The sequence below is a fragment of the Mauremys reevesii genome, linkage group 17, assembly GCF_016161935.1.
Source record: "Mauremys reevesii isolate NIE-2019 linkage group 17, ASM1616193v1, whole genome shotgun sequence".
Classification (NCBI taxonomy): Eukaryota; Metazoa; Chordata; order Testudines; family Geoemydidae; genus Mauremys; species Mauremys reevesii.
This window is the reverse complement of record NC_052639.1, coordinates 3,211,066-3,236,455: the sequence shown is the minus strand read 5'-3', so window position 1 is coordinate 3,236,455 and position 25,390 is coordinate 3,211,066. Positions and strand designations below refer to the sequence as shown.

General features: G+C 46.7%; 1 protein-coding gene across 2 annotated transcripts in view; it reads right to left on the bottom strand.

The window, feature by feature from the left end:
* The window catches only part of LOC120385071 (ADP-ribosylation factor 2), a 28,259-nt gene extending 5,420 nt beyond the window's left edge, over nt 1–22,839 (bottom strand). Inside the window, exons 1-3 of one of the 2 annotated variants that reach the window (XM_039504188.1) lie at nt 22,612–22,839; nt 7,719–7,884; nt 388–498 (exon numbers count right to left, since the gene is read on the bottom strand). In XM_039504188.1, the coding sequence (XP_039360122.1) occupies nt 388–498; nt 7,719–7,866 (259 nt within the window). In that variant the 5' untranslated portion in view covers nt 7,867–7,884; nt 22,612–22,839. Of the gene's footprint in view, nt 1–387; nt 499–7,718; nt 7,885–21,889; nt 21,967–22,611 lie in introns of those variants that run through there. The other variant, XM_039504190.1, reaches the window with a different exon arrangement.
* Nucleotides 22,840–25,390: the final 2,551 nt, after the last annotated feature.

The following is a 25,390-nucleotide window of genomic DNA, read 5'->3' as shown; positions in this document are numbered from 1 at the left end:
AATTTCTTAAATAGGCCATTTTGGAGGTGTGGGCTGTATCTCAGGAAACCCTTCACTAAACTACCTGAGACTTGCACCAAAGGCTCTACCCAGGCTCTGAACGGCCACGTCAGTCACATTGATCTAGCTGCGTGTGTGGCAGGTAAGAGTGGTTTCAAAAAGTGTTTAAACAGTAACCTTAACTATGGAAACCATAGCAGCCACTCCACAATTAGGTAAAGAGTTAAGGAGTGGCACAGAGAGGGAAGTGGAAGACAAAACATAAAAGACTGATGTTTGTTGGCTTAGAGAAGCCACGGCTGAGGCCTGAACAGTCACAAGCACAAGGTGGACAGCATTTAGATGCGACATTTACAGTATGTATGAGGTTTAAACATGTACACTTACCTTGTGTGTTCTGGAAATAGTGCCGCCAGAGGGGTCTGATTTTGTCCTGGCCACCCACATCCCAGACTGTGAAGCTTATGTTTTTGTATTCTACAGTCTCCACATTGAAACCTGCATGGGCGAGAGAGAACTGGAATTTAAATATAGGCCAAGCCGATAAAGGTGAAGTAGACTTTGCATTGCTATATTGCCTTTCATCCACGGAACTCAGAGCTTTTTAAGTATTAAGCCTCAACACCTGAGAGCTAGGCAAGGGTCACCGTTTAAATGCAGACTCCTCTGAGGTGGAATGTGACAGTTGTTTGATAGCACACAGCAACACTCCATTTTCTAATCTAAACTGTGAATATCATAGTCAACTGAAACTGCAATGAAGGTAGGAAAATGAATTCTCCCAAGTTGGAATTTTGCCCAGTCAGGAGTTAGTGCCTCATGTCTTCTCAGAAATGCAATATCATTCTGAGGTGGCAAAATCTGCAGATGATACAAAACTACAAGATATTTAAGTCTCAAGCAGACACTGAAGAGCTACAGAAGGCTCTCAAAACTGGGTGACTGGGCAACAAAATGGCAGATGAAATTCAATGTTGATAAATGCAAAGTAATGCATACTGGAAACAATCCCAACTATACATATAAAATTCTGGGGTCTAAATTAGCTGTTACCACTCAAGAAAGATCTTGGCGTCATTGTGGATAGTTCTCTGAAAACATCCACGCAATGTGCAACGGCAGTCAAAAAAGCAAACTGAATTCCCTCCCGTGCTATGCAGGAGGTCAGACTAGATGACCACAATGGTTCCTTCTGGCCTTGGAATCTATGCACAGACTCCTCTACCCAAAGCGAGTGTTTAACCAAGGAATTTATGAACAAAGATGGGGCAGGTTGTTCCCAGATGTTAGTTCACAAAAAGGGGAACTTAGCTGCGATCTTAGCTAGATTCCCCAACTTGGGTAACCTTTCCACCTACTGTAGCTCCCTCTGCAGTTTCAACAGAAGATGGTACTCTGCACTTCCTAGAACCAGATTGTCCCTTTTTGTCTTTATCAGCCTCAAGCTTGACCTGCATGACATAGGCAAGAGAATTGCACCTGGTGATTCCTGCATCCAGTTCAATAGCTTCTGTTCTAAACTCATATACAGAGTTGCTCTGTGCTGTTGAGTGGCGGCTGTATTCTGCCCCAGAGGTAGCTGCAATTCAGCAGTGGACAGAGCAACTGATGACTAGAGTTTGAAGCTTTTCAGGATAAGTGGAAATGCAAAAGGTGTGTTAGCAAATACAGTTTTGGAATGAATAAATCGGAGAGAAATAGGGGTTTATGATGAGCAGGTCATTAGAGACAACACTACTTAGCGCTAACAGCATTCAGAATATCTGGAATATCGTTAAACTCAGCTGTGCCAGGCTGGCCTAGAGCTTCACAGTTGACAGAGTTCAAGTTAAGGTTTTTAGGAACTCTCCAAAGGACCCTCATCAGGCGCTTCTACTACACACTCCATACAGGAGGGCCTCATCCTTCAGCATTCCCCTTCAGTAATCTACACCCGAGTGCATAGAAGACTCCACCACCCAGAGGAGGACTTTATGATGTGAAGGGGACAGCCATGGCCTTGCATTCAAACACTTGGCAGAATTATCCTCCTGAGTACATCCAATCAAGAGAAAGCCTTCCTGGTCAGGATGAAGTGGCTTGATGGCAGATGGGGTATGTATTAACCCTCCTCCATGGGACAGACCAACTGCTCAGTTTGATCTAAATTCCAGCTACCTGCAGCTTAACTCAGAAGGTCACATGATCAGATGCATTATTGCACAGCTCCATGGTTCCAATGCCACTGGTGAATGTTCTTTGTATCATGTGGCTAAACAGGTGCATTCCCACCCCTCCCCAAGCCCAATACTTGCATGTCATTTCCTGGTGGTAAATAATCCCTGTCCCCTGTCTGGAATTTAAGAACTGACCGACGACTTTGTATTGGGACAGTACCTGTCCCCTGCACAGCGCCAAGCATTTCACAAAGTTTGTTTTTTATACTTCTCCTGCCATGTGTAAAGGGACTTGCCCAAGACAGAGTAGCAGGTTTAACACAAACAAAAGGAAGTACATCCTCTCACATAACACAGCCAACCTGTGGAATTCGTTACCAGGGGATGTTGTGGAGGCCAAAAATATAACTGGGTTCAAAAAAGAATTAGCTAAGTTTAGAGAGGACAGGTCCATCAATGGATGGTTAAGAACCCCATGCTCCAGGTGTCCCTGAACCGCCGGAAGCTGAGACGACAGGGGATGGAACACTCAAAATTGTCCTGTTCTGTTCACTCCCTCTGAAGCATCTGGCATTGGCCACTTTTGGAACACAGGATGCTGGGCTAGATGGACCACTGCCCATACTGGGTCAGACCATTCTTACGTTCTTATGATTAAAAATTTGTTTATTAATAAGAAAAACTTTAAATAAAAATCCTGCTTAAAATTAAACCCAAATAAAATACAACATACCGTATATACTCGTTCATTAGCCCACTCGTTTATAAGCCGACCTCCCCCCCCGATGGTAGGGTCATACAGTTTTTGCTATTTTTACCTTTTCATAAACCAACTCTATATTTCAGGGGTTGGCAAACTTTGGCTCCTGGCCCGTCAGGGTAAGCCACTAGCGGGCCTGGACGTTTTGTTTACCTGGAGCGTTCACAGGCACGGAGACCCTCAGCTCCCAGTGTCCGCAGTTTGCATTAGCTGGGTTCCCATTGGCTGGGAACGGCGAACCTCGGACACAGGCACCTGAGGGGCTCCATGCCTGCAGACGCTCCAGGTAAAAGACAATGCATTAGATATTTTATTCAATGATTCCATAGAGTTTAAAATCATCAAATTTTGGTGTAGACCCGTTTATAAGCCGACCCCCGCTCCTTGAGGCGTCACTTTACCAAAAATATTCGTCTTATGAACGAGTATATACAGTATGTTAAGACCTAAACTACTTCTCTCTCAAAACATTTAAATAAAACGAATATGCTGAATCCATGACTGAGCTCCTATGAAAAGCTGAGTTAAAGGCTACTTTTCTATCCAAAGAAAGATTTTTCGCCCCTTGGATTCTAACTTTTGAGATCAAGAGTTATAAATATGGCACAATAGGTCATGTGCTGTATTAAGGGCTTGATCCTGTGGGAGACCCAAGAGCTGTGCTAGGGGTACAAGAGACTTGCAAAGTTGTCACAGGCATTGGGACCCAGTCTCTGACTTCAGAAGATACCATCACGTATCTCATCAGCATCATCCGCTGAGTCACCTGGGTGGTCTCATACTCCTATTTTATAACATCTCCCTACCTGAGCTCTGATTGGCTCAGTTCTCAAGTTATGAATATGTATGACTTCACCCATCAAGGAAGCTTACTCTCCAGGTAATGGAAAAAAAACACTGATCTGCCCAGTCACTAGCAGCCCTTGCTTCTGGACGGTGCTGGGCACTCCCAATATATGGCTTTGCTGTGTGAATATGTGCATGTGCACACACAGAAATCCAGTCACTTCTCAACTGACTCCCTCTCTAAACAAATAAAATACTGCAGTGCAACAGGCATGTGGATTACCTGAGCACTCTTGGATGGTTAGTTCTTTGGTTTTTCTGGGGTAGGCGAGTTATGTGAGAAGGAGCAGAGTGTGCAACTAGAAAGGAGCAACTCTGGTGTCAAAGCAGGACACTGGGAAGAAGGGACAAATGTTCTTCAGAGTGCAGCTTCTAGTGTTGATTTCAATACCTGGGAACTGGAGAAAAAGATGCCATGGCTGCAGGTCGTAAGAGGCCCTATTTGAGAATATTTTCAATATTTCCTTCAAAAAAGGAACGTGGGCCAAATGTAAACAGTGCAACAAAAAATCCAAGGCCTTGTTGTCAGAACAAAATGACAATGAAAACGCTCCTCAGAAGGCAATGACTTTGAAGATGAAGTAGATGTGTCTGAACAATCTGGATCAACTGGTTAGTAAACTTATCTCTGCACCATTCTTATGGAGAGCCAACCCTGTCTTACAGTGCTAGTAAATGATTATTTAAATTGTCATAAGTGTGTTTTTGTTGGCTTACTTATGAATTTCAAAATGTTTGTTGTAGGAGTATTTATTGGTTACATTTTCACTGTCACTGCTGGACTTCTATTGGTCAACATAGTCAACCATCCTAGGGGAAGATTTCCTCTTCAAAAGTACAGTTTTATCAGGACTTTGAAAACAAATTTTAAATTTTTAAAATTCATAATCTGTTCCATATGTTGCTCGAGATATGATTTATTTTCCCTAAGGATTATTTAAATCTAACCCTCCTATCAAACTGGGTTTAGAATAAGTTACATCATTTGAACAGTCATACAAATGGCTGTAGTAGGAGGAATCTTGATTTATTTATTTATTTATTTTTAACATTTTGTTTCGATGGTCTAGGTTAGACATAAGGGGACTGAACGCTCATCATTTAAAATATCTACAGCTTCACCATCTGCTGGTCCAACCAGCAGAGCTGTAACTAAACACAGACAGTAGATTTCCTGAGTGTCCCAAAAGAAGAAGGAAAAAAAAAAAAGAAATCACCACCCAGAAAAACCATGGATGAGTTCATAAGCACGACCAGCAAATTCCAGCCAGATGCCATTAAATGAAAAATGTGTTTGGTTAATGGAACAATTTTTCTCTTTAGTCTTGTTTTAGAACAAACATTTCATTGACATAGTTCAATCATTACGACCAGGGTACACTCCACCTGGCAGAGATGGAAGGTTGCTGGATACACTGTCTGAGAAGGAAGTGTTCAAAACACATTGATGGGAAATTCGTTAATCTGAGTCTTGATGGGTGCAGCAATGTACACAACGATTAGTAATATGTGTTTGTGTGGCAACAGAAGATGGGGTTGTTTCTATAAGATAAACAACCGATACATCAGGAAGTGCCTGTATAGCAGATTTAGCAGTGAAAGCTATAACGAGCTGTGAACAAAAAGTCAAATGTCAAGTGCATAGCTTTGTCATGCTGCAAATGTAGCAAAGAGGAAAAGAAATCTAGATGGAGAATGAAAGGAACCTGAAACTTATAATAAAATGGGTGCAGTGCTCATTTGATGCATCTTTTAAACTTCAGAACAACTCCAGGAATAAATGAAAATTTTGTTGAAATTCACTGAGTGACCGTTTTGAGCTAAAACAACGAGGAGTCCTTGTGGCACCTTAGAGACTAACAAATGTATTTGGGCATAAGCTTTCATGGGCCAGAGCCCACTTCATCAGCTATTTATTAAAAACTGGCTTACTCGGATGATAATTTGTGAAGGAAATGGAGACAAAAAGAGGAAACTATTGCAGCCAAAGTAGTCAGTGGGCTAAAGAGAAATGCAGAAGATATGCTGAATATCTTGAAACCTATTTCTATAGCCCGGAACAAACTGCAGAACAATTGCTACTCTGCTGCTGATGCTGTTGAAATTTGGAAAGAACTTCAAGAGCCAGTGAAGAAAGACAGAGGCACCAACAGAGTTACGCAGCAGGCAGTAAAGAAGCGGGTGGATGATGCTTTTGCTCCGCCTCATTTTCTTGCTAATAGTCTCAACCCAGAGTACTGGGGTAGATGCCTCGCTGCTGCAGAAGAACCTGCAGCTATGACACGGGCATCAAATGATCACCTCTGTCATACTGACCACAACAGAGATCAGGGCTGGAGGGGACCATTCAAGCAGTAGGTATTGGCTGATGATGTTTTAAAAGGACACTCTACAGAACTGGTGGAAGTCACTAGCTAAGCACCTGGAACCAGAGTTTGTTGAAGGGCTAAACCAGCTTCTAACAGCAGTTGCCTCTTTTGCAGGCACAGGAAGATTTTTTTTTTTTTTTTTTTAATTTGGACTAATTCATTCGAAGCTGAGAAATCAATTGGGAGTTGAAAAAACGAGAAAGCTTTGTGTCTCTTCCAGACTATGAATGAAAATAAGGAGGGAGGGGATGAGATCTGGTTGTTTTAAAGTTTGCAGAACAGCCTAAATAACTTAAGAGACTGTTGTCTCATTTCCAAGAGACTTAGGCAAGTAGGAACTTAAGCGCCAGTTGCTTTCACTTACACATATTTGGAATTTTTCCCAGGCTGACCTGAAATAATCAGTTTAATTCACTGACTACAATTAATCCTCCTGTTCCTTTAATAAATCATGTAGTTGTAAGTGTGAAACATGTTTTGATATGAGAAATTTATGTATCCAAACATTTAATGTTTTGTTTAAATAACCTGTACATGCTGTTCTAGGTTTAATAAAATTTTAGTTGCCATCCTAATGCAGCTTGACAAAAATCATGAGAAAAGTTAATTATCTAATAAGCAGTATATCATTCACCATTTTCTAACATACTAAAATTGTATAATTAATAAGAAGCTGAAAATATTAAACTATACAATTGCTTAAATAAATGCTCCTATGTAGCAAAAAGACTGACCAAATCTAGTGTAAAGGCTCTATTTAGTTGTAAATCAACATGTTTTAATGATTATATAAACCAATGAGAATGCACCTTTCTTTGAAAAATAAAAGTACAACTGGAAAAGGTGATTAAAAAAAACTGATGCTTTCCACTCGGTGATTTAAATTGCCTTGTTTTAAATCAATCCACCCTGGTCCAAGGTAGGGATGTAAAATATTGGTTAAAAAAGTTAACTGGTTAAACAATTAAAATTGTATCATTTAACTGGTTAACGGTTAACTGATGTCACTCCCACGGCAGGCCAGTGCAGGGCAGCAGGAGCTATGGGTCTGCTGAGGCCCCACCAGGCCACACACCATGGCCTGGGTCACTCTGGCCCGGCCATGCCCTGTGGCCCCCACATGGCCCGCTGCAGGGGATAACGATTAAGGGCTGGTTAACAGTAAGCCTAATGCTTACTGGTTAACTGTTTACATCTCTAGCCCAAGATTAGAGTCTCTGACAGAACTGGGATCAGAACCCGTATCTCCCATTTCCGAATCCCCAGTCTGAACCATTAGACCACGTTACCTCTTTGTAAATTTCAGTCCATGCATCCCATTAATCAAACAAACATTTAACAATGGCGTTAGGACGAGGTTTTCGGACCCTTTTAGAATCAGGGCTCATTACAGTGAAGTTAGAGAAACGTCTTAACTCTCTGCTCTAGGACCAGGTTCCTCTGGCCACTCTCAACCCACACTACATGACCTGGGAGAAGGCACAACAGTGCTCGCAAATTGGTGTGTCAGAAAGTCCTTGTGTGCAGTAAGGGAACGGAATCAGAGATTCACATCTCTAATGGAGTCAGTAGATTAGTAAAACCTACCTATTGTTGGGATGGTGGTCACAATTTCCCCCAGCTTAAGTTTGTAAAGGATGGTGGTTTTTCCTGCTGCATCCAGACCTACCATGAGAATTCGCATCTCTTTCTTCCCAAAGAGGTTTTTAAACAGTTTTTCAAAGACGTTCCCCATTGTAGTTGGTTATATTCTCTGTTAAGAAAAAAAGATCAATTTAGCACCTCCCCATGCCTCAGTGTTGTGCAAGAGAATCTCTGCATAGGTGTTCCATCTAAGGAGAATTCCTGCTTACAAGCAATCTCAGAATGATTCTTAACCACCAAATATAGATTCACAGGATTAATGATTGCATCTCTCCTCCAGCCCCGCTGTATTAGGAAGAGAGCCTGAGACATAAGCTCTTGTATGAGGCAGGACTTGCTCACAGAATTTGGCAAGAACAGGGCTGATATTGCAGAAATACACATTCCTAAGAAGTGCTAGTCACAGAGTACTTACGCAAACACAGCCCAATATCAAGAGGTACCAGAACACCCTGATATCAAGGATGGTACAAAAACATTCCCCAAGGATAACAGGAACACACTCAGACTTATAGACTTTAAGGTCAGAAGGGTCCATTATGATCATCTAGTCCAGTGGTCAGCAACCTTTCAGAAGTGCTGTGCCGAGTCTTCATTTATTCACTCTCATTTAGGGTTTTGCGTGCCAGTAATAAATTAACATTTTTAGAAGGTCTCTTTCTATAAGTCTATAATATGTAACTAAACTATTGTTGTAGGTAAAGTAAATAAGGCTTTTAAAATGTTTAAGAAGCTTCATTTAAAATTAAATTAAAATGCAGAGCCCCCCAGACCGGTGGCCAGGACCCGGGCAGTGAGAGTGCCACTGAAAATCAGCTTGTGTGCCACCTTTGGCACACGTGCCATAGGTTGCCTACCCGATCTAGTCTGACCTCCTGCACAACGCAGGCCACTGAATCTCATCCACCCACTCCTGTAACAAACCCCTAACCTAAGTCTGAATTATTGAAGTCCTCAAATCATGGTTTAAAGACCTCAAGGTGCAGAGAATCCTCCAGCAAGTGACCCGTGCCCCACACTGCAGAGGAAGGCAAAAAACCTCCAGAGCCTCTGCCAATCTGCCCTGGAGAAACATTCCTTCCCGACCCCAAATATGGCGATCAGTTAAACCCTGAGCATGTGGGCAAGACTCACCAGCCAGCACCCAGGAAAGAATTCTCTGTAGTAACTCAGATCCCACCCCATCTAACATCCCATCACAGACCACTGGGCATATTTATCTGCAAATAATCAAAGATCAATTACTTGCATGACCTTGCACTTTTCACTATTAAATTTCATCCTATTACTATTACTCCAGTTTACAAGGTCATCCAGATCTTCCTGTAGGATATCCTGGTCCTTCTCTGTGTTAGCAATACCTCCCAGCTTTGTGTCATCCGCAAACTTTATTAGCACATTCCCACTTTTTGTGCCAAGGTCAGTAATAAAAAGATGAAATAAGATTGGTCCCAAAACCAATTCCTGAGGAACTCCACTAGTAACCTCCCTCCAGCCTGACAGTTCAACTTTCAGTACAACCCGCTGTAGTCTCCCCTTTAACCAGTTCCTTATCCACCTTTCAATTTTCATATTGATCCCCATCTTTTCCAATTTAACTAATAATTTTCCATGTGGAACCGTATCAAATGCCTTACTGAAATCGAGGTAAATTAGTTCCACTGCATTTCCTTTGTCTAAAAAAATCTGTTACCTTCTTTGAGAAGGTGATCTGGTTGGTTTGGCACAATCTACCTTTTGTAAAACCATGGTGTATTTTGTCCCAATCAGCATTGACCTCAATGTCCTTAACTACTTTCTCCTTCAAAATTTTTTCTAAGACCTTACATACTACAGATGTCAAACTAACGGGCCTATAGTTACTCGGCTCACCTTTCCCCCGCCCCCATTTCTTAAAAATAGGAACTGTGTTAGCAGTTCTCCAATCGTACGGTACAACCCCTGAGTTTACCGATTCATTAAAAATTCTTGCTAATGGGCTTGCAATTTCACTGACCCCTCCCAAAAGATAAGGTCAGGATGACAGCACAGAATAGAGATGTTTTGATCAAACCAACACGTACAAGATGATGGGTGATAACTATTGACGTCAGGGGTCTGTAATTAACTATGGCAAAGGGGCAGTACCAACTTGTTTGTATCAGGGTATAAAAATGTATCTCAGGGAGTGTCTTTGGTCAGCTGAGGGAAGTCCCACCATTGACTGAGCTGCCTCTATGATCACAGGCAGACAAGTCTTAGTAGCCTTGTGGAGTCTGCCAGGTGCTATCACCGTGCTTCGTCAACAATAAACCTGGCCAGGTGCCTTCGCTTGAAACCTGGTCTGTGGATTTAACAGGCAGTTTAACTGAGTTCTGCTATCTGCGTAGAGCTGAGACAGCACCCCGAATGAACACACCTGCAGCCAACATCTAACCACACCCGCAGTGAGTCTGCTCATTGCCTTATTAGATTTAAAACACGTACACAGCACCGTGCCTGTAAAGCAGTGAACTGCAGCATACAGACACTGTATTCAATTAACTACCATAAGGAAAAAGCTGAGCAAATGCAGGGTTTTAATCGCCGGTTGACTTCAACACAGTTTCTGCTCAAACAAGTGAGAGCACATTGTGTGTGTGTGGTTTAATTTATAACAACAGAATAAGGGGGCAGATAAGGTTCCTGTTGAGTGATCAGCTGAGACTTCTGTGTTGCAAAATGTAGGTGCACCTTGGAATTAAACATCTCTTTCCCCTGTTGCACCACAGAGTATGCTGTAACCGTATTTACATATATGTTTCCAGAGTAAAAAAAAATCAAACTACATTCCTACTCATTGTAATACTACAAGAGTCAACTTTGGCAGTCCCAGTGGAGAGGGGGTTCCAGGAATCATGCATTTCCCCTCTATGTTTTCATTCAGACAAGAGCATTAGCTGTCCCAGGCAGTCCGAGTAGTAACTGACATTTCTGAGTGCTAGTCAAATAGACTTTTTATTAAAACTAAACCCCTTGGTAACTCTATGCATAGCAGCTTGGTATGATAGGCTACAACATTAACGCTCATTCCCTGAAAGCTGTGATTTCCAGGCCTTCATGGGTAGCTCACAACTAGTATTTCTGAACTCTGGAGTCAATGCAAGAGCACTCTTTGGGGACTGAGAAAGGACAATGGTGAATGAAACCAAAGGCAGGTGACTCAGGGTTTCTACAGAGCCAGAATCTGGTGGTTTAGTCTGCCACAGGAGGAGGGTCCTGCAGTATTCAGAGAAATCAAGCATGGGATGGCAGGAGAGGTGTAAGGCTTAGTAGATTTGCTATTTTCCCATCTACTGTTCGGGATGCTATTGATTCTGAAGGGAGAAAGCAAGAAAAGGGAAGAGGTAGATCCTCAGCTAGCTTCCACTTTGGCTGTTAGCTCAAACTAAACTAAACCTCATGTTACATTTTGGAGTGCGCATATCACCTGAGACTGTGGGAGAAAGTACAAAATCCCCCAGGTACAAATTAAAACCCTGACAAAAACATGACCCATAGGAGGAAGAGCAGCCAGGGGAAACTGTCAGGCAATTGGCAGTGGGACTAGAGCCTCTCACCATGACGTAGTTTAGCCAGATACAAACTGAAGTTATCACCCAACTGAAACACTGATCATCTCAGCCCGATTCCTAATAGGTCAAGCGCCCATGTCACAAGCAGCCCCCACAAGTGGAACTCTGGGCAGGCTCAGCCTAAAATCCAATCAGCACATGATCAGGGAGGCAAATCACTGCAGCTCCTAATGATCATCCCCTCTTGGTATAGGAGACAGCACAATGCAGGTCAGTTACTGCCAGTGCTGTTCCTGGTTTGGTGTGTGGAGGCCACCAGACTTTTGTTTTATAAAGCAAACAACTCTCCATAGGAGACTAAAGTCAGCATCCATCTGAGGAGTGCAACTGACTACAGTCTCAGAGAAACTGAAAAGTAGCACAAGCAGATGCTGTAGGTGGGACTGTAAGTCTGAGATCTAGATCTCATGCAAGGGAAAGACAGCAATCTAGTTATGATGAATCATAGAATATCAGGGTTGGAAGGAACCTCAGGAGGTCATCTAGTCCAACCCCCTGCTCAAAGCAGGACCAATTCCCAACTAAATCATCCCAGCCAGGGCTTTGTCAAGCCTGACCTTAAAAACCTCTAAGGAAGGAGATTCCACCCCGTTCCTAGGTAACCCATTCTAGTGCTTCACCACTCTGAGTGAAAAAGTTTTTCCTAATATTCAACCTAAACCTCCCCCACTGCAACTTGAGACTATTACTCCTTGTTCTGTCATCTGGTACCACTGAGAACAGTCTAGATCCATCCTTTTTGGAACCCCCTTTCAGGTAGTTGAAAGCAGCAATCAAATCCCCCCCTCATTCTTCTCTTCTGCAGACTAAACAATCCCAGTTCCCTCAGCCTCTCCTCATAAGTCATGTGCTCCAGCCCCCTAATCATTTTTGTTGCCCTCCGCTGGACTCTTTCCAATTTTTCCACATCCTTCTTGTAGTGTGGGGCCCAAAACTGGCCACAGTACTCCAGATGAGGCCTCACCAATGTCGAATAGAAGGGAATGATCACATCCCTCAATCTGCTGCCAATGTCCTTACTTATACAGCCCAAAATGCCATTAGCCTTCTTGGCAACAAGGGCACACTGTTGATTCATATCCAGCTTCTTGTCCACTATAACCCCTAGGTCCTTTTCTGCAGAACTGCTTCCTAGCCATTCGGTCCCTAGTTTGTAACAGTGAATGGGATTCTTCCGTCCTAAGTGCAGGACTCTGCACTTGTCCTTGTTGAACCTCATCAGGTTTCTTTTGACCCAGTCCTCTAATCAGAAGCAAGACCAAGATGGCATGAAAACAAGAAGCTATTCATGCAAGTTAGAATGCTGTCAAAAGGGGAAGCCATGTTAAGGATGAAAATATAAAATAAACCCATAAAACTAAAGACATGGTTAGACGATGACATGGCACCTTGACTTTGCAATGTCTAATCATTGCACGCTAGCACTTTCAGCTAGCAGCAGCTCTTGACAAAGTGTTTCCCCAGGGATTTGAAACCTTTCATTATCAAGGTATATTTTGTATGTGTTAGACTGTGGCACCCAAAGGTGCATAATCAACTGAATGAGCCCCCAGGATGATGCAGCGGTTGGGAGCAAATGTGCTCTATGAACAGTAAGGCAGGGGGAATCAAGTCCAGTAGGGGGTGCTATTATCAGTACATACAGCAGTAGAGAGACCATTACTGGATGTGTCTCCAGTTTGGGTGTCCATGCTTTACAAAGGAGGTTGTCAAACTTTGCACAAATTCTACTCCTTAGCTGACCTGGAGATGAACTCCTGACAAAGTTCCCCATGATGGTTTTGGACTGCCCCTCTGCTTACAAAACCATAACCAGATTAGGACCCAAATAGCTGGTTGGCCTCAACGACACGTGGCAATGAGTTCTACGTCCTAACGTATGGTGTGGAAAATTGTCCTTTGATAGATTCATGATTTCTAAGGCCAGTAGGGGCCCATTATGATTATCTAGTCCAGGGGTTCTCAAACTGGGGGTTGGGACCCCTCGGGGTTGGGAGGTTATTACATGGGGGGTCATGAGCTGTCAGCCTCCACCCTAAACTCTGCTTTGCCTCCAGCATATATAATTGTGTTAAACATATATAAAAGGGTTTTTAATTTATAAGGGGGGGGTTGCACTCTGAGGCGTGCTATGTGAAAGGGGTCACCGGTGCAAAAGTTTGAGAACCACTGATCTAGTCCAACCTCCTGCTTGACAAAGGCTGTAAAATGCCCTACAGTAATTCCTGCGTCAAGCCAATTTGAAATTTGAAAATTAAGAGTGCCCCAAAATGAACCCATAGCTATTCCCCTTGACCAGACACTTGCAGGGAGGCTGCAGCAGCAGCCAGTGAGACAGAAAGTGCTAATAAATGAATAGCAGCTGTTGCTGAGAAGAGCAAGCAAATGGAGAGTCTCTCTGGAGGAAAAATACTTCCCTCTACTTCTCCAGCAACTTTGTAGGAGCAGCAGAGCTTGAGTGCGAGTTACTGGCAGCTTCCATTTTGGTTTGTAGTTCACAGCTTTCGAGTACATCCCAACCCCAGGACTCTGCACTCCCCCTCCGCAGCTCATGCTGGGCCCTTATGGGGGAAAAATTCCTCTTCACACAAGCAGAAGCTAGGACTATCCATATCAGGCCAAGGACCAATACTCATTTATCCCCAGCAACTGACTCAAGGAAGAGTAGCAAAGACTATCCCTTAGTTTAGAGACTATTTAATACTTTTAAGAAAGTTAGGATGAGCCAAAAAGCATTAAAGTTTTTGATTTTCTACAAAGACACTTTTTGGTGGAACCCATTCTTTAAAAGGAGCATGGAGTTACTGTCCCAAATTAGTAAGACCTCAGACTATGGAGTGCTATGTTCTGTACCACCAAAATCCCACTGTGATCTATGCACAACGTAAGGTCTTTTGTAACTGTTCTTCGAGATGTGTTGCTCATGTCCATTCCAAGTAGGTGTGTGCGGGCCGCATGCACAGTGGCCAGAAGGTTTTTCCTCTAGTGGTATCTGTCTTATCGGTCCAGCTACCCCCTGGAGTTGCATCTCCATGGCGCTGCATATAGGGCCCTGGCGACTTGCCGCCTCCTCAGTTCCTTCTTGCCAGCACTGCTCCGACAAAGTATTTGGCGGGTGGGTCTTGGAATGGACATGAACACATCTTGAACAACAGTTACCAAAGGTAGGTAACCATCTTTTCTTTGAGTGCTTGCTCATGTTGATTCCAAGTAGGTGACTCCCAAGCAGACCACAGGAGGGAAGATTGGAGCACAGTGAATTGCTTGACTGAAGCACTGCTCTGCCAAATGCTGCATCATCCCAGGTCTGTTGAGTGATGGCATAATGCGAGGTGAACATATGGATCGACAACCGTGTCATGGCCCTGCAAATCTCCTGTATAGGGACATGTGCCAGGAATGCAGCCGAGGAGGCCTTCACCCTCATGGACTGCACTTACAGTACATGGGCTGGCACATAGAAAATTCAAATGCAACACGTGATCCACGATGAAATTCTCTGCAATGAAACCAGGAGGCCCTTCATCCTGTCCACTATTGTGATAAAGAGTTGGTTTGATTTATGAAATGGTTTTGTCCTTTTGATATAGAAAGCCAATGCCCATCTGATGTCTAGGGAATGGAGTCTTTGCTCCCAGCTGTTGGCATGTGGCTTACGGTAGAACACAGGGAGGAAAACGTCCTGGCTTGTATGAAACTGTGATACGACCTTAGGCAGAAAGGCTGGATGAGGCCACAACTGGGCCTTGTCCTTACAGAAAACTGTATATGGAGGTTCAGGTGTCAAGGCCTTGAGCTCAGATACCCTCCTGGCTGAAGTTATCGTGACTAGGAATGCCACATACATGAGAGGTAGGAGTGAGCATGTTGCTGTGCCAGGTAAAAATGCAGGGGAGGTTGGGGCTTAAAGTGCTTTCTCTGTGGGACTGGTGTACGCAGCCTCAATAACTTCAATGCTGCCCTTGAATTTTTCAGACTATGGAGTTTGGAGTCTGTCTGCTTCGAAAACAATCCCGAGCCTTCAAAGGGCAAGTCCTGTATTGTTTGTTGGACTTCTGGGGGGAGGGCCAACATGCAGCCACAAACTACTCCTCAGGTGACATGGTTTGCGTGCCCGAGTCTGCCGCATCCAGGGCGGCCTGCAATGAGGTCCTCACCAGTGCCTTGCCCTCCTCCACAATCGCTGCAAACTCAATTTAGAGTCAGCGGGGAGCAACTCCTTGACCTGTGTCATGGTATCCCATGAGCTGAAGTTGCAATACGGAGCTGGAGCCTCCTGACGGAGTGCACCTTTCTGCAGAAGAGCGCCAGCTTCTTTGAGTCCTTCGATTTGGGTGTTGGGCTCTGCTTGACCCTGCCTTTCCCTCTCATTCGCAGCTGCTACCACCATTGACCCCAGCTGCAGACAGGTGAAGAGGTACTCATACCCCTTTGAGGGTACAAAGTACTTTCTTTCTATCCCCTTGGCTGTAGGGAGGATAGAGGCAGGGATCTGCCACAGAGTTTTGGTGGCAGCCTGGATAGTCTTTATGAGAGGCAATGCCTCATTTGATGGGCCCTCTGGCGCTAAAATGTCCACCATGGAGTCCACTGACTCCATCACCTCCTCCACTTGGAGGCCAAGGTTCTGGGCCACCCTTCGCAACAGCTCCTGGTGAGCCCTGCTGTCCCTGCCACTGCCTCATCAGGGGAGGAAAATGAGGATGCCCTTAGATATAGGGCCCCCCTGACCCTCTGGCTTGTGAGTTTCACCCTACGCGGTGTCCTCATGCTTGGTGCTGAGCTCTACAGTGGCCTCAGCGTCAATCTCGGTATCCATCTTGGCGTGGGGCGGTGCTAAATGGTCCCTGGATAGTGGAGGAGCCCGTCCTTCTGATGTGACGGGCTGGGAGCTTCTGGAATAGGACCCCTGGGCCCGGTAGTATGCCCACGGGGTCCAAAAGGGCCATGCGCTGGCCAAGGCACCATGGGAGGAGCTCGCGCTGTCTCCTGCCTGTAGCAGTGCAACTCTGACCAGTGCTGGCTATACTTGGAGATTACGACTCCACCTCTGAGTCTGATGACTGCAACTCTGAGTGCGGAGGCCATGGCGGTGCGGATATGGATGGCGCTGGAGAGCGGTGCCGCGGGAAAGGCGACCGGTGCCGCATCACGTCCAGCTTGCCTCTGGAAGGTGCTGCACTACATTGCAGTGCCAGAGGTCTGTGTCCAGCACTTTCTCTTGCCTTGTGGGGAACTGTGGTGGCATCATGGCTGTCAGGTCCCTGGTTGCCTCAAACGTGTCCGGGGGGTGGAAGGGAGAGCCTATTCCTCTACCTGGCATTCCCTTACGGGGAAGTCCACTGGCACTGGCCCATAGTCGATGGTGCTGCCTCCGGTGCGGTAGGCGCTGGGTGCCCCGGCTTGGGACACCCTCTGCTAGAGCTCTCTCTCCCAGTTGGTCTCACCGTGGGCGAGCGTCCTCTATCAGTTTTCTTGTGCCTCGTGGGAGGCACCGGTGAATGGGAGTGGTGCCAGGCTGCCACAGAAGACGTGACTTAGTTACCAGGGAATGACGGTGCTGGGGGTCTCTAGGCACAGAGTTCTTCGAGAGCACTGTAGCCTCTCTAATTGAGACTGGTGCACTCCACACTGAGGTGCTGGGTACCAGATCCAATTGGCCTGGGGCCAAAGGGCTGCCTCCAAGAGTTGATTAAGTCCCTCTCCTTTTTGTTCCTAGGACAGAATCCCTTGCAAATCCTACAATGATCTGTCTGATGGGATTCACTGGGGCATTTCAAACAGGATTTGTAGGGATCACCCTTTGGCATGGGTTTGTGACAGGCTTGAATCCTTGGGACTGAGGCATAACCCAGTCTCTGGGGAGGGGAAAACTTAAGTTTCTGTTTGGGGGGTATTTTCCCCCCAATTAACTGTCTTAACTACTACTAAAACATTAACTCTAAACTATTTACAGGTTTCTGCAATAGAAACCTAGAGGAAGGCTTGCTGAAACAAGGGAAGAGACATGCAGCTCAAATAACTGTCATGGGTGGTAAGGAGGAACTGAAGAGACGGTGGGTCGGCAGGGCCCTATATACAGCGCAACTCCAGGGGGTGCCTGGACCTACACGACAGGTATCACTAGGGGAAAAACCTTCTGGCAACTGTGCACACAGCACACACACCTACTTGGAATCGACATGAGCAAGCACTCGAAGAAACTCGCGATCCCTACAATGCATGGCATTTATTCTCCCCTGCTCTCAGGCATGTCTCTGGAGACCAACCCCCACTAAAGGCAAATAAATCCAGGTAAGTTTTAGTAAGTGAATGATACATAGCTATTTATTCTGTCTACACCATTTCTAACATTACATCTAAAGAATGGGAATAATATTTAACATGTGTAGCACTTACATTTTCAGAGCTCTGCACAAACATAAGCCAATTAGTCCTCACAACAATCTGAGGTACATACCTCCATTTTACAGCTCTGGGAAGTGAGGCAGAGAGAGACTAAGCAGTTTACCTAAAGCCACACAGTGAGTCATTAACAAAGCCGGTCTTAGAAGCTAGGGAGATTTTGGCTCCTGCAGTGTGGTCTTTGCCAACACATTCCAGCAGCACAGTGTTAATAAAAACAAACCAACCATTTTTGTGACAGTTAAGGCTAAAGCAGGACATAACTTCTTATTTCTATGCTTTTGGGGGTGGAGGTAACAGGACAATACAGCGAATCCTTGGTGAGATGCAGGGGTCCCAGGACATACAAAGGAGTCCTGAAATGGATAAGACAGTCTGTAAACTCAAAAGGAGACACTGCCTGAGGACCTGGCTGAGGCTGAGTGAAACAGCCTGCATGCTGGGGGGATGCCTGAGCCAACTGGGACCTACCTAAACTTGCAAGCTCTAGGTATGAGAATATACATATAGGCTTTGTTCTTTCACCCTCTTCTCAGTTCTACTATGGATAAAAACCACTTTGTTTTGAAGAGGCTGTTCTGTCACTGCATTTTCATACTGATTACAAGCTCACAAGAGAAGTGTACAGCCGGGGCCAAAATCCAGTTGGATCTGCTCAGGGCATATGGATGGTGAATGGGGAGACTCAGTCTGAGGGGGGCGAAATGCAGAATTCCAGGCTGAGAGGGAAAAAAAAAACAGGCAAAGGGCTGTGCAGGGGTGCCATGGGGAGACACAGTGTGGGGTCAAAGGTACTGAACCATGCACTCCAACTTCATGAAACTCGCACTCTATTGCATAACCTTACTTGTGACCTCATGCTATTCAATCAGATTAGCACATCTGACTGTCACATAGTCCTCGCACTGCTAGGCCCATTGGTAAGCTTCCCCCCCCCCCCCCAACTTATTTTCAAGCTTTTACAGTTTTGGGTGGATGGGCAGTTCTGCTGCAGCCTTACCTGGCACTGAACATTGGTGTACCTCAGTGCACAGCACCCCAAATCAGGGAAGAGGAGATTGGCATCAGAGGGAGAAACCACACAGCTGAGGCTGGTCCTGAAGGGGGATGAGGCTGGGGTGCGTCTCAGTATGCTCTTGGCGTCTAACATTTCAATGCCCATTTAAAGTTCTTGCTGTATTTAGTTTCAATAGCAGCACCCCATGGCTGACAGTCATTACATAGCCAGGCAGTTGGAGGGAGTCTCCATGAAGGAGTCTGTCTTATCACTCCCTTCCCAGAGCATTCAAGTAATCTCTCACGGACTTCCAGACAGCTGCCTTCTTGGCTAACACCAAGGAACAAACCAAATTTACCAGCTAAGGCCTGGTCTGCACTAAAGAGTTAGGTTGACATAAGCCACATTGCATAAAACTAGTTCTGCATGTGTCTACACTGAAACGTGTCTCCCACTGATGTAAGCACCCCTATGGCGACACAATAAACACCTCCCCCAAGCGGCGTTGAGCCACATGGTCGATGTACTAAGTTAACACAGTGCAAGCATAGACACTGCATTACCTATGTCAACCCTAACAGTCCTCCAGCAGGTGTCCCACAATGCCTGCTACTGACTGCTCTGGTCACAGTTGTGAACTGCACTGCTTGGGGTCACAGAGACCAGAAGCCCTCCCCACCCCCAAACCCTGGAAACCCTAAAAATTTTTGAAATCCCTTGTCCTGATTGTCCAGCTTGGCAAGCACACCTAGCTGCTCTCCACTGTTGTGTGCAACTGCCAGGCCGACCATGCCAACTACACACTCCAGCCTGGAGTAGACAGAAGATATTGGATCTTCTGGGACCATGGGGAGAAGAGGCTCTGCAAGCACAGCTATGGATCAGCGGTAGAAATGTGGACATCTACGAGATGATTGCAGGAGAAGGGGTATGACAGGGAGCAGCAGCAATGCCGCATGAAAGTGAAGGAGCTGCGGCAGGCAGACCAGAACACCACGGAGGCCAACAGTCAATCCAGCGCCAAGATGCAGAACTGCCACTTTTACAAAGAGCTGCCTGCCATACTTGGTGGACTCACCACCATCCTGCACACCAGCATAGATACCTCCAAGGAGCCTGAGACACAGACATGCCATAAGGCAGGACCTGTTTGCAGCTCTACCTCAGTCCAGTCATTTGAGCATGGGTGAGCCCAATGCAGGGGAAGGAACGTGTGAGTGCATTTCCCATTACAATGATGTATTGATGGTGCCCCAAACTTAGCAGGACAGAGTTATAACCTTTTCACTAATTTACTCACAGTGGAAGAGGTAGTGGTACAAAGAGACAGAATTGTTATCTGCTTTTCATTCCTCTAGAGAGTTGGAGGGCTGAGTGGGGAGAGGAAGTCATGAAGAACAGTTTATGTACACAGGATTATATATCCCTTGAATCCTCCTGAGACATCTCAATTAAACTTTCATGGAGGTACTGTGCAATCCTCTGCTGATGGTTTCTAGGAATGGCAGCCTTATTTCTTCCTCTACAGGGTGTCACTTTCCCACATCAATTGGTGATGTCAGCAGCACCATTGCAGTAAACAGGTTACCAGTGTACAGGGCCCAGATGGCTTCAGGATACCAGCAGCAGCTGTGCTCTGTCCCTTTGTTACCCTCAGGAGTGAGATATCAGCTAAAACCACCACTGCCTGTGGAACAGAATGCTCGTATTCAGTGCATTGTCCTACACTCAATTTCATGCAACTGAGCAATTCTCTCATTTCCCTCACCCTTAGCGGGCCATAATAACCATGGCTGGCGCGGTGCACAAGCACTCCAAAATACAAATAAGCAGGTCTTGTTAAAAACTTCAGAGGAACAATGGGAGGGAGTTCTGAACCTTAACTTTTGCCTTCCGTTGTGACTATACTGACAATAGTACCTCTTTGTATTTTCTCTGCTACTACTGCTGTTGTGACCTTGAGGGGGTCTCAATCTACACCCACAGAACACTTGAGCCAGATAAGGAGAAGAAAGAAGAGGACTTGGGATGATATGTTGAGTGAGATGCCACAAGCCAGTACTACATCAGACCATGAGCAGAGGGCCTGGAGAGTGAATATTGGACACTGTATGGAGAAGGAAAGTGGTTTGAGCATTGGCCTGCTAACCCCAGGGTTGTGAGTTCAATCCTTGAGGGGGCCATTTATGGCTCTGGGGCAAAAATCTGTCAGGGATTGGTCCTGCTTTGAGCAGGGGGTTGGACTAGATGACCTCCTGAGGTCCCTTCCAACCCTGATATTCTATGATTCTATAATGGGTCTTCTCTGGCAGTAAGCACAGATGTTGCATACTCTTGTAGACCTACAGGTTCAACAATCCTGAGCTCACCTCCCTTTGCAGACCATGGAAAACTTCATGTTAGCACCTCACGACATCCACGTCCTCCCGCAACATTCTACATGGAATACAGGGCTGCATCTCTACCACTCCATGCAGGGGGACCGGCAGGACAACCACAGCTCCACATACAGCAACCATAGCTCTCCCAGGTCAGTGTATGTGTAGTCAAAATGGACACAAATATTTATTCCCCTTGTTAAGTTACATGTCTTTGTATCCTCAGAGTCTGCCAGGTGCTATTACCGTGCTTCATCAACAATAAACCTGGCGGGGTGCCTTCGTACCTTAACAGATCTTGTGGTCATTGGGCAGTTCACTCAAGGTCTGCTGTGCCAACTGTCTGCGCAGAGCTGGGACAGCACACGGGGGAAAACATACACCCAGCCAAACATCTGACCACAGTCCTCTTCAGGCTGTACCCATAACTACCAGCAGTAACAAAGTAAGTTAAAACAGACTACTGTGGTACAGAGATTCACATGTGAAGCCAGCTTCTACCACAGCAAGTGCTTTGCTAGGGCCACTTTTGCAATACTTTAGTCATATGTGCCTCTCCCTAGTCTCAATGGGCTACTCTTTGAACCTCTCTGCCTTAAAATTAAAGTAGCTAACGATAGGAAAGATTGGGCTATTAAGTCCAGCCCCTGGACGCTAATGTAGGATTGTTGTTCCTAACACCACAACTCATCAAATTTATGAAACTTGGGTACCCAGGGAAGTCTCAAGGTCTATGCAAACCTGAAGAGAGACGGCATTAGAAGAGAAACCAGAGAACATCCAGGGAAGATTCGGCTTGCTACATAGTTTCCCCATGTTTTCTAAAAAGGTAAAGACAGATTATGTGCAGCTGTAACGTTAGATAGACTGGGCCAAATTCAAACCCCTAAGTTAGCTGGGTTGCAAGGCCAAGCACTAAAAAGTTGGGAGCTGCCAGTTCTCCTGTCAGCCGTGTCATTTGATTGCAAGCCACAGGGTCTGCATGAGGCTCGTTACACGGTCACACGCTTCCCACACGGACCCCGGGCTCCTGCCGGGCACAGGAGTAACACGCGTGTGAGCCGGGCCGTTCTCTTGCACGAGCCGGACTCCGCACCCGCGGTCCCTTCACAGAGTGAACAGAAACCGGGATCCAGGGAGCCCGCCTCTCGCGGCGAGACCTGAAACCGGCCTCGGAAAGGGGCGGCGCCCTCGGGGCAGGGGAGAGGCGGGGATTTGCCCGGGGAGCTAACGGCAGGTGTCCGCGAGGCGCGCACGGGCAGACCCCGCGGGGGCCCAGCGGCCCGGCTCCGGCTGCCCGACGCTCCCGGCCCCGGCCGCCCAGCGACCCCAGCGCAGCGGCGGGCTGAGCCCCGGCCCCCCGCGCAGGCCGCTCACGGGACAGGAGCCCCGCACGGCCACCGCGGCGCCCAACCGGCGGGACCCGACCCGGCCCCGGCCCCGCGTCCCTCAGCCGCACTTACCCCGCGAGCCCCAGCTCCGGCCGCTCCAGCAACGAAATGGCGACTGAGGGGGGCGGGGCAAGGGGCGGCTAATCCCCGCCTACTTCCTCCCTTCGACCAATGGAAAGCGAGAGACGGGCAAGATCGGCCAATCAGAGAAGCGCGAGCAGCCAGAGGCGGGGCAGAAGCAGCCGGGAAGAGAAACGCCGCTACTTCCACGTGACTCTCTTCCTGCCTCACGTTTTTAACTCGTCACCGCGGCGAGCGCGCCGCGATTTAACCAATGGGCACGCAGCAGCGGAGGAGGTTCCAACCAATGGCGGCTGCGTTCCGAGCGGATTGGCCAATCCTCGGGGCCGGAGGGCGGGGCCAGGCGCGGGCTGTATTTAAGGACCTCGCCAGGCGCTGCTCTGCTATAATTAGAGCCTCGGGTGGGGTGATGAGTGGTGCTGGCCTCAGCGGGGCTCGTGTCCGGGCCTGGTCTCGGCCCCGCAGCCGCGCCGGGCGGGGCCATGGCAGTGCAGAGGTGGGGCTGAGGCCAGGCCCCTGAGTGCACGGCCGGGGCACCGTGCTGGGCTCAGGGGGTGGCAGTGCCAGGGTGTGGGGCTGCCTCTCCCTCGGACCCAGGGCTCCTGGGGAGGCTGGACCCTGCAGTGCCAAGCTGAGCTGTGGCCTTTGGCCACTCTAGATCCCAGCATAACCCAGCAGGCTGAGCCAGGATGCACCACAGCATTAGGCTGCCTAATGCCAAATGAGACCAAGCAATGGCCTCCAGAGACTTCAAACTGCACTGCACGGGGCTGCCTCTTGCCTGAAGGGCCCTGTCTCCTGAAGATGACAGCTCCAAGCTTGAATACTGTGCCTTGAGAGGAGCAGCAGCTCCCACCCAGACATGGAGCCCAGCTGTATTAACAGCCAAGATGCTCAAGCTGGAGTATCCTGTACAATTAACTGTGTGTGTCTGGGTTACACTTTAAGCACCCAGTCTCTCTTGTTACTGTCATGGAGCCAGAGTTATTCCTGTTGTGCTAAGGGATGTTGGGCTCTAAACTGAATTATGGATGTCATGTGCATGGCCAAGATATGTTGGGAAGGTTAGACTGGCTAGCAGCTCTTGATGGGAAGAGTAAAAAGTATTAAGGTTTAACTTTTTAGGATTGTGTAAAGATTGTTTAAACACACAGTCAGAAGGTCTCCTCTCTGAAAGGACTGCCCTGTTGTGATGAAGTGGGGCTGTTCTTAATGTTCCCTCTGAATACTGGAGGGGGGGCCTCAGTTCCTGGCTGACCCTCTGTCGCCTAGCAACTAATGGCCAGGCCCTTCCCCCCCCTGCAAGGGGATGCTAAAGGTGTTGGAGAACAAAGAGGTCAGGTGGCCTCCTGGCCTGGGGAAGAGACAAAGGCCAGAGAGGAGGGGCTGGAGGGGCTTGGCAGTCTGGAGCTGGCTGGGGGCGAGGAGTGAAGTGCAGATGTGGGGGTCTGGCTCACTGCCCCCCAGAATGGACCCGGCTGAGGGGTCCGGCTTGCGGTACCTGCAAGCTCTGTTTTAGACCGTGTTCCTGTCATCAAATAAACCTCTGTTTTACTGGCTGGCTGAGAGTCACATCTGACTGCAAAGTGGGGGTGCAGGACCCTGTGGCTTCCCCAGGACACTGCTGGGATGGGCTCGCTGTGGGAAGTGCATGGAGGGGCAGAGGATGCTGAATGCTCCAAGGACAGACCCAGGAGGTGAAGACGTGTGAGCTTCTTGCCCTGAAAAAGTCTGCTCCAAGGAAGAGGGGGCTCCCCAAAGTCCTGACTGGCTTTGTGGGGAGCAGTTCCAGAGCATCGCCTGGGGACTCCATGACACCTGTACTGGTTAAAGCAGAAGAGCCTAATTTGTTGTGTGCTTTTGGGCAAACCACTTAAAGGTGATTTGCAAAAGAGAAAATCAGGTTCTTTAAACTTAGTATTACAGTAGTGCATAGGAGTCTGGGTGTTGTGTGTGTGTGTGTGTGTATGTATATATATGTATGTATGTATATATATATTGTGGTTAAGAGCAGCCAGGACAGGTTGCCGCTTGCGGGGAGCCACACAGAGCTAGGTTGGGAGCCTGCGGGCCCTGTGCCAACCAGACTATAAACCGGACTTTCTATGAAGATGAGAAATGCCGGTTTATAGAACTTTCTGGTTGGTACAGGACTGGATAACGCTGCTTGTACTCTTATTTCCTGTAATATCTTACAACTTTGATCTTAATGTTAACTGAACTATCCATATGCATATTATAATGCAATTAAGACATGAAAGAGAATTAGCATTCGCAAGCTAATCTGGTTACGTTTTTAACTTCTAACAAGATGTAAACACAGACAAATACAATTAGTATCTATTGTTAATCCTCTAACAATACAGGCCTATATTTTAAGAACTCTAGTCTATTTTACATGGCTCTGATAACTATCTACAAGGAATGGCCTTGTTTACCATTTCAATACTTTTCTAACATGTCCTTGTGGGTTACTTTCAGTTCAATCAGCCTGCTAGTTGCTTTTAACCCTCACTGGCTCAGTGTCACAAAAGCAGAGTCAAATATAGTAAAAATCTAAAAGAAATCACTGTACGATAGAATCTCTATGGCTAGAAATTCCATGCTTGAATTAAGAGCACAGCAGTAGGAATATTTCCAGCCACCTGACTAGGATGATGAGTTTGATTGAGAAATGCAGGGCCATCCTTAGGCATATGCAGCTGCGTATGGCACCATGAAATTTGAGGCACCAAATTGCCCCAAATTTCATGTTGCCCTAGGCAGCTGC